The 10070-nt window shown below is 43.2% G+C and overlaps 1 protein-coding gene; it reads left to right on the forward strand.

The window, feature by feature from the left end:
* Nucleotides 1–212: 212 nt before the first annotated feature.
* Nucleotides 213–2741, forward strand: GSTUM_00004461001 (uncharacterized protein; the record flags this gene model as incomplete). XM_002835895.2 has 3 exons in its annotated part: nt 213–455; nt 658–1685; nt 1757–2741. The coding sequence occupies 3 exons, from the start codon at nt 213–215 to the stop codon at nt 2184–2186; spliced, it is 1701 nt and encodes a 566-aa protein (XP_002835941.1). The 3' UTR covers nt 2187–2741.
* Nucleotides 2742–10070: the final 7329 nt, after the last annotated feature.

The raw sequence follows: 10070 nt of genomic DNA on the forward strand, positions 1-10070 counted from the left end.
TGTCGCCACGTACAAGAAAAAAAATATTCGCCTTCTCCCATCAAAAATTGCCTTTCATCTCGGTTTACAACCTCACCACCAACATTGGGTGACGGAACATTGCCGGGCTTCTCTCATCAGCCTTACACGTTCTTTTTTCTATATATATATATATATATGTTCACACACACGCATATATATATATATGTGCTTGAGTGAACGGCATGAGAGAGATGTTCGGCTCCACGAGATGCGCCATAAATCGCGGTGGCTTCTGTTCCATCCCTTTCGCTAATCTCCTCGTTTCCCTCATTGCGATATCGGGTTTTAGTCTTGCCGACCAGATTGTCTCGGCGCAGGACAACGATAACCTCCTCAGCAGATCCGGTCTTGTTCTTGGAACCACAGATGAGGTGCGGCCTATCTCCGTGCCTATTACTCAATGGCTCGGGAGCTCGGGGGAGAATTCGCTCAAGGTTTTTTAGCCCCTTCTCTACCCTTGCGTCCCAAGGCTCTTCTTATGTGCTCATCATACATAATATTATAACTTTCCTCTTTCTACTTTTGCTTTTCCTGTCCTTCTCACGTGATTTGACTTTCCATACTACCGGGCTATGCCTTCATGTCACACCTGTTTCGAGCCTTTTTAGCTTATACCCGCCCGTGTATGATATATAGGATACAGTAAGGACCGCGACCCTCGCTGGAAATCTCAACCTCTACGATTCGAGCTCCAACACAGAGCTGACTGTTGCCGACTTTGCATATATCGACTGTGACAAGGAGAACGCTACCCAAGCTTATCAAAACCTTGTGTCAAACCGAGGCGTGCAGGGTGGAAGCATACCATATGCAGCAATATTCTTCACTACGAAACACGATTACTGCAAGTGGCAGGGTACCGAGAACTTCACATCTCCCTATATATTAACCACCCTGGAACGTCGAAGAGCAGCTGCTTTCCAGAACCTGCTATTGACGACCAAGACGCCTGTGACCGTCAGTGTCTCCTACAACGAATCCGACGACGGAGCGATGCCGGACTCTGGAACCAATGAGCATAGGAACGATCCCCAGAATCCCCTCGGGCCAGCACCTTCCACGGGTGTTGCTTTGATAATCCTATACAGCATCACTGGTGTCATCACAGCCCTTTTCCTTTTGATAATTGTTACCGGAGCCATTCGAGCCCATCGTCACCCGGATAGATATGGACCCAGGTCGACGGCTCGCTTTGGTAGACCAAGGCAATCTAGGGCAAAGGGACTTGCCAGGGCTGTTCTGGATACACTTCCAATCGTGAGATTTGGTGGGGCCAAGGAAGGGGGCGTCAAATCGGATGTTGAATTACAAGAACCGGCAGCACACGCATCGGATGTGGATGGATTGGAGAGGTCGACAACCCAAGTTCTACCGTCCCAGGCTATCCCGGCCGCAGGAACTCTTGCGGCGGTACCACGGTCCGATGCACCGGCATCCGCAGCAACAGCAACAACAGGCGAAGAGGAAGCGACTGGGGAAGTAGGAGTGGGGATAGGGGCAGGAGAATCCCAAGCAGAGCTTGATGTTGACCAAGTGCGCTGTCCAGTTTGCCAGGAGGATTTTGAACAAGGTCAAGACTTGCGTGTGCTGCCTTGCCGCCATAGTTTCCACCCGGACTGTATCGACCCATGGCTCCTAAACGTAGCAGGCTCGTGTCCATTGTGGTGAGTATTTATTCACTAATTCTCCCAAAGAATCTTCCCTCCCCCCAGCTAACCCATCCCGCGCACAACAGCCGCATAGATCTCCGCCCGGATGACCAACGCCAGAGCTTCGAAACTCCCCCACCAGAACCAGACTCCCCACCCCATAACCGGCATTCCCAAGGCTCCAGATCCACCCGCCACATTGACAACGCACGACAAGGACAAACAGGAGAAGAACGCGTGGAAGCCCTCCGCCAGCTCCGTGAGGAGAGCGGGGCCAACGGAGGTAGGCACCGAGGTCTTACCCCGGAGCTTGGTCTAAGCCGGCTAAGACACTTCCTGGGAAGACGCATGGTGTCAAATCGTGGATCTACTATGGAGGGAGATGCTCTTGCTAGGGGTGGTGATTCGCCGCCTGGAGTCCCGGCTTCGGCTACGATTCCGCCCGAAGGCGGCGCAGCAGCCGCGGGTGATACGAGTAATCCGAGTGATGTGGGCGTGAGTGAGAGGAGGAATTAGTGATCTTGTCTTGCACAAGTGCATTGCATCGCGTCACATTCGGATTGGCCCTGTACCAGCCATGCGATGGCTATTTTTAACCTGCACTTGATGATATATCTACACAACAAACGTCCTCCGTTGCTTCCTTTCTCTTCGTTTCTTCCAAGGCTCTCTCCCTGCTTTCTCTCTAAATAACACCTTTTCTCATTTGTCACTGTCGGCGCAAAAATTCGGATTGGTATGGTATTTGCTTTCATTTTTCTTCTTTCTTCGCTCACATATCCATTCATTATTGTACAGCCCCCATCCCGATACATCCCCACCCCTCCCAGCACTGTAATTTCCTCCTCCCTCCTTTCTTTGTATTATAACACCCGCATCTTCCTTTTTTGGTTTTGCCTTCTTGTCTGGTTTGGTTCGGTCTGGTATGGTCTGCATGGGTCCACGGGTTTTGTCAGGTTTAGGGTTATAACATTAGTGAGGTTTTTTTTTTTGTTACCCGGGATTTTTTAGTTCACCTCATTTTATTTTTAACGATAAACTATCTTACAATACAATGGGCTATTTATTTCATTTTTATCTCATCTCCGATATCGCGATACGGACCTTCCTGATGGGCAGAGAGTAGGGCACCATGTCATGCGCTGGCAACCCGAGATTCTGAAGATTTGGGGGGGGGATGGATTGGAGGTGTTTCAAGCTAGCCAGTGAAGGGTCACGGTAGTTGGAGGCACTGTCGGAAGTGTAGGTATGTACAAGTACGGTACAGTACGTGTCATTATGTTGTCAGTTTTTTTAGTTCCAGTCCCACTGGCATGGAGCACGAGTACTGTATGCAACGGTTGGATTTCTCAGGCGGGGGTCGGACTTGAAATTATCATATCATACCTACTATAAATTACCGGGATGGAGGTACTATATACAAGTGCCTGGCATGAACGGACCGAACACCAGAGGGTCCTTGGAGCGAAAATTCCATCGCCAAGGACACTAATTCCCCCCTGTAAATAGCGAAAGTAGCTAGTATAAAAATAAGCAAAATGGATATTCTTTACGTGATATATATATCATGGATTAAAGATATTAAAAATAATGATAAATACAAAAGATTAAAAATTATTTAAAGTTTACCAGCGAGTATGGCCTCCTGAAGTAGCGATAATAGCTTGTATTCTTTCCGGCATTGAATCAACATGGTTAAAAGATGTACCTCTGAGATTGAATTCCACTTTTCCTGTATTGCTTCTCCCATTTGCTCTAACCCTTGTGGCTGTGGATGCTGCTTGTTTAATTTATCCTTCAGGATAAATCAAATATTCTTGATTGGGTTAAGGTCCAGGGAAGAGGGAGGCCAGTCAAGCTTTGGAATGCCATACCGTTCCTGAACCTGCTGGGTATGATATACTCAGTGAGCTGAAGCTGTTAGGAGTACCACAATCCGATATCCAGGAACCACCTTAAGTAGAGTAACCCCACTTAAAATCAGAATCTCTGGTCTCCAACATCCTCCTCTGGCCCCTTTATGGGACCCACACATTGTTATACATATCAATCTTAGTTGCATCCTGTGACTATAATGCTACAGAATTGAAGATGTCAGAATAATACTGAATACATCACTGCTCTCTGTCCGACCAAATCCTGTTCGCAAGATATATGAGGTGAGACATTTGGCTTGGTCTGGGATGTAGAATGGAGTAAATCCGTCAACTACTTGGAGAGTTACTAGGCCTCAAAGATAATATATCTTTTGTATAGCCATAAGTAACAGGATGTTTTCACACAGAGACATGATATTGAATGTTAAAGAATCTCTACGAAGAGCCAATATATTCTTATCTACTCTACGATAAGTAGCAGTATCTAGAACTGTGAGGAACACTATCAAAGAAGCCAATGGACTTCATAGAGTATCACAACTAGATCCAGGAATGTGTTATAGCTGCAGGAATTATCCCCAATACCAAATAACGATGAAAGTCCTGTTACCTAGAGCAACCAGGAGTTGCCAACTAAGGGATTATCTACCAATCTGGTAGAATAGCTTTTTGTGAATTAGTAGGAAGTTATTCAGAGAATATCAATCCATTCAATTAGGAGTTATAGAAGATTAAAGTCAATAACCTAGAAAGATTGCACTTACCACTACTCCTGCTAGCACAACTCATAAATGAAACTAATCATTTTATCAATAGGGGAGACAATTGGAAACAACTCAGTTCAATTTGAAAACTAGGCTATTAGTCTAATAACTCTAAAAGTCAGATAATTACTATAGGAAATAGTACAGTTCCCAATTGGCAAAATAGTAATTATCAAGGGAAATGCAATGGTTTTCAGGGTCTCCTAGTGTTCGCACTTTAGGAGAATACCCGATATTGCAAGTTACAGTTAAAGAGGTACATAAATTTGTATGAGATAGAGATAGATGTAGTCTGCAAACACTCAGACAGGGAATATAAATATTGAAGTGCCTCTTGAGCTTTTAGACATCATCAAGCAAGGGAGCAAACACCTTAACAATATATTATTGTCCTTACAATTCTATTCTACTTTACCTTATTTTACTCTTAGTAGTCATACACAAAATGAATAACCCCTTGAGCCTTACTAGACAAATCTCTATCTACAGAAACAAATCTTGATTGGTTTAGATTCTGAGTCTATACAGATCGTCTCCACCTAACAGAAGCACCATCCTCCAATAAGCCAGAGAGGTTGAATAGCATACTGATTTTCTTACTCACAAAATGGCAGTAGTACTGTGATAAGAACATTGTCAACATAGCATTTAGACATTATAGTAACCAGTTCTTATTCCAAAGAACTGCATCACATTTTTTTCCTCCCAGGATACCATCCCAGAACATGATGCTATTTTGTTTTTGAAACTTGAGGAGGTGACAATTGTCATTATACTTCTTTCCAGGATACCAGGTTAGCCAAATACGACTTGTATGACCTGACAGCTAAACATAATACTTATCAGTCCAGATGACCCAGCACCAGTCCTTCTTAGTCCACACCTGATAGGCTATCGCGAAGAATAACCAGAGTCTTCACTTCTACTCATCTAAGAAGGAGTTTTTGTGTGCTACTTTCTGGCAGTATCCCTCCATCTGGAAAGCTTTTTGGAGAGCTCTTTTACTGGCTTGAACTCTACGAGCCACTGCGACATTAACAAGTCACATTCTTCAATAAGTAGCTGTTAGGCTGAGAAAACCTAATAGACTTCAGAGTTGTCAGAGCTAACCAGGATTCATTTCTGTAGACGGAGATCATCTAGGAAGACTCAAATTCACTTGTTTTATTTACGACTGCTAAGAGCAAAGTAAAATCGGTAAAGTGAAACAGAATCGTCAGAACAATATTATATTGCTAAGGTCTCTTCTCTGTTGCCTGATAATATCTAAAGCTTGAGAGGTACTTCGATATTTATATTTTACATCTGTGTGTTCGCAGACTACATCTATTTATTATACAACTTATGTACCTCTCTGATTATAACTTGTAATGTTGGATATTCTTAAAAGGTGCAAATACCTGAAGAGCCTGGAAATCACCACACTCTCTTCAGTAATTACAATATAACTAGCTAGGAACTATACTGTTCCCAATAGTAGTTATCCAATCATTAGAGTCTTTAAACTTATGGCCTAGTTCTCAAGTCAAACTGAGTTGGCCCCAATTGTCTCCATCATTGATGAAATTATTAGTTTCATTTGTGGGTTGCATCCATGAAGGTTGTTGTAATCACAACCTTTCCAGATTGCCTAACTTCAAACCTTCATAACTCCTTACTCAACCAATTGATATCTTCTGAAAGACTTCCTACTAACTCAGAGGAAGCTATTCTACTGAGTTGATAAATAATCCCTCTGTTGGCAACCCTTGGTTGCTCTGGGCAACAGAGTTTCAATCACTGTTGTAGTATTGGAGGTAATTCCCGCAGCTACAACATATTCTGAAACCTTATTGTAACACTCTGTAAAGTCTATTGGCTTCTATGGTAGTATCTCTTAGAGTTCTAAACTCTACTGGTTATTGTAGGGTAGATATGAATGTATTGGTCTCTTGTCAAGATCTTTTATCATTTGATACTGTCTTTTTGTGCGAAATCGTCTCATTACCTACAGTTTATGACAAAGATATTTCATCTTTGAATCCTAGTAACTCTCTGAGTAGTTGACGGATTTACTCCGTTCCACATCTCAGACTTAGCCAAATGTTCCCTCTTAGATATCCTATGAACAAGATCTAGTCGGATGGATAGCGGCGATGTATAAGGTGTTATTCTAATACTTTCAATTCTGTAGCATTATAGTCACACGATATAATTAAGATTGATATGTATAATAATGTGCGGGCCCCATTAGGGGGCCGGAGGAGAGTGTTAGAGACTATGGATTCTGATCCCGAGAAAGATTACCCTACTTAGTATGGTTTCTAGGTATCAGATCCCGGTATTCCTAACAGCAGCACTCGTAGTAGCAGTTGCTACTGGTCAGTGACAGGTGAGAGTGTCAAGGGAATATTGAGGTCCCTTGAGCTTCTTTGAGATGGAGGGGACTTGACAAATGTCATATACTGTGCTAACACTAAGGTTCTGGTCTTTGGCATTCTGTTAGTATATCCAACCTGTTGAAAATTGCAATACTTTGACTGCTCATTGCTGCTTATAGGATGCTATTAGGAATACTAGGATCTGATATCTAGGAACTACTCTGAGTAGGATAACCCCACTTGGAATTGGAATCTCTGGTCTCCAACACCCCTCTCTGGCCTCCTTACGGGGCTTACACGTTATCATATATATTGATCTTAGTTGCGTCTGGTGACTATAATACCACCGAATTGAAAGTGTAAGAGTAATACTGTATAAGTGACTGTCATCTATCTGACCGGATCTTGTTCGCAGGATATATAATAGGTGATCCTTGGCTAGGTCTGGAAAGTAGAACGGAATATATCTGTCAACTACTCAGAGAGTTACTAGGCTTTAAAGATGTGACATCTTTGGCATAGGCTGTAGGTAATAGGATGTTATTGCATGAAGATATGGTATTGAATGGTAAAGGATTTCAATGAGAAGCCAATACATTTGCACCCACCCTACAATAATCAGAAGTGTCTAGAACTCTGAGAAACACTATCACAGGAGTCAATGGGCTTTACAGAGTATTATAACTGGGTCCAGAAATGCACTGTAATTGTGGGGATAATTCCCAATACTAGAATAGCAATTGAAACTCTGTTATCCAGAGCAAGCAAGAGTTGCCAACTGAGGAATTATCTGTCAATCCGGTAGAATAGCTTCCTGTAAGTTAGTAGAAAGTTCTCTAGATGATATCTGTCTATTGGATATAGAGTTATGGAGATTTGAAGTCAGGCGACCTAGGAAGGTTGCAATTACGACTACTTTCACAGATACAACCTGCAGATGAAACTGATCATTTCATCAATGATGGAGACAATTGGTACCAACACAGTTTAACTTGAGAACTAGACCATAAGTCTAAAGATTCTGATGATCGGATAATTACTATTGGGAACAGCATGGTTCCTAGTTAGCTATATCGTAGTTACCAAAGAGGGTATGGTAATTTTCAGAGTCTCCAGGTGTTCGCACCTTTGAAGAATACCTGACATTGTGAGTTATAATTAAAGAAATATATAATTGTATAATAGATAGATGTAGTCTACGAACACTCAGACACAAAATATAAATATTGAAGTGCCTCCTAAACTTCTAGACATGATATACTAATTTAGTTGGTGTGATATATGCATTGATTTCTAAGTTCAGGTGTTCAACTCCCACTAAGGTCAAACATATTTTAGTAATTTATATACTTAATACTTTAACACAAGGAGTACCTCTAAGCTGATGAAAGATCATCAAGCAATGGAGAAGAAACCTTAACAATATAATGTTGTCTTTATGATTCTATTTTACTTTACCTACTTTACCTACTTTACTTCGCTCTTAGTAGTTATAAATGAAACGAGTGTAATCCAAGCCTTCCTAGACAATTTCTGTCTACAGAAATGAATCTTGGTTGGCCTAGACAACTCTGAAGTCTATCAGGTTGTCTCCACCTAGCAGATACCCATTCATGCTTTGAGGCTTCTATTGTTCTGAATATTAATGTAATTAATAGCTTATAATTCTCTTGGATTGGAATTGATTACTTACTTGCAATATTGTCTTCAGTTTAGTAGTTTGTATGTGTATGTTCATGATATTTCACAGTTTTGATACTTTATTCTTATATGTGGTGGACTATATTCCCTTTTTCATTACCTTTACCCCTTTTTACTTATTTTTATACTAACTACTTTCGCTATTTACAGGGGGGATTTCATGTCCTTGGCAATGGACTTTCCCGCTCCAAGGACCCCCTGGTATTCGGTCCGTTCATGCCAGGGACCCGCAGCAGGGCAGGTGAATAAGCAAGAGGTGATTTCCCATGACGGGGATCATCGGTGACTACGAGTGATACTCCAAGATGGTAGGTAAGGCAACGTGTGCCTGACCGGGCTTGAATTCAAGATTTTGGGTTGGCACTCTAAACTATCATATCCGGCTAAGTTGGCGGCTGAAACGGAGGAAAAACGTGAGCTGCGGTGCATGCAGTGAGTGAGAAACTTGAGTACCGCCGTATGAATATGATATACAGCATGATGATTGGACGCATGCTCTGGTAGTTTGAGAATTCCCTACGAGTACTTGGAAAAAAAAAAAAAAAAGTGGCGAAACATGGCAAATGGCGAAGACATTGAGATACAAGTCTAAAGTTAATTTACTTGAAGGTGGCGTGCCATTGGTTGGTAATTGATCAAATTATTTATTACGGTACTCGACAGCAAATCCGCGAAACACGCTCGTATGATACTGGCCAAACTACCATACTGTATTCGAGTACATACCCCCCCCCCCACCTTTCCTGTGAAACATACAATCGCAGAACGTTCACTTATACAAACCCGATAACTTCAACCCAGCTATATATAAAAATAAAAAAAACGCCCACGGAATTTCTTCTCCACGAATCAAGAGGCTTAGCGGCGACCACCACGGGGTTGCGTTCCAGCTCAACATAAATCTCCCCCATTCATATGCAACTAAGCCTATCAATTGTACAAGTACTCGTAAGGGAAGGATTTTCCGCTTGCCGGAAAGGGGTACTGTAGGAGTACTGTGGTGGTGGTTTGACCAATCGCTGATTAGCCCCCCCCCCCTACCCGAGTTAAGGTCGCTCTCTTGCACCCCCACCTGCTGGCGTGGTAACTGGAGGTTCAAGCACTGTGAGAAGGGCGGGGAAGGTCGCTGGCGCCTATTGCGTCTATTTAGCCGATGGCGAGTTCTTCATGTTAACCCCCATTCACAAATTGCGCACCTCCACCCCCATAACCCACCAATCCATGTTGATCCTGCCCTCCGGTCATTGATCCCCACACAACCGGATCCAACCCATCATACGTGTACCCACCTGCCCCCACTTCTCTAAACAAGGCACAACTAGGTACTGTGCTCGTATGGCACATCCCCTACCGCTCCCGATCGCGCGGTCCCTCCACCGAGGACCACAATCTGCACCCCAACTGCACATCTCGTCCCGGGGGGCCTTAAGGGACCTCCGGTCGTTTGATTTGGCATGCCAGATAAGGACTTTTGTGAGTGGGTTAGGTATGCATCCGCTTTGAGGGAAGGGGAGGGGGGCGATTAGTGGCTTCTATGTTTGTACAGTTGGCGCCATGGGGTAGGCCTAAGTTGTTTAGGTGAGGACACCTAAGGTCACAATTCCGATACAAAGTGTCCGGCTTCAATTCGGCGGAGCGAGTATATAATATGCTTTTTCGCCCGGTTATCCCGGACACCGTATGGAAGTGGGGGGTTAT

This window comes from Tuber melanosporum, assembly GCF_000151645.1.
Source record: "Tuber melanosporum whole genome shotgun sequence assembly, scaffold_12, strain Mel28".
NCBI lineage: Eukaryota > Fungi > Ascomycota > Pezizomycetes > Pezizales > Tuberaceae > Tuber > Tuber melanosporum.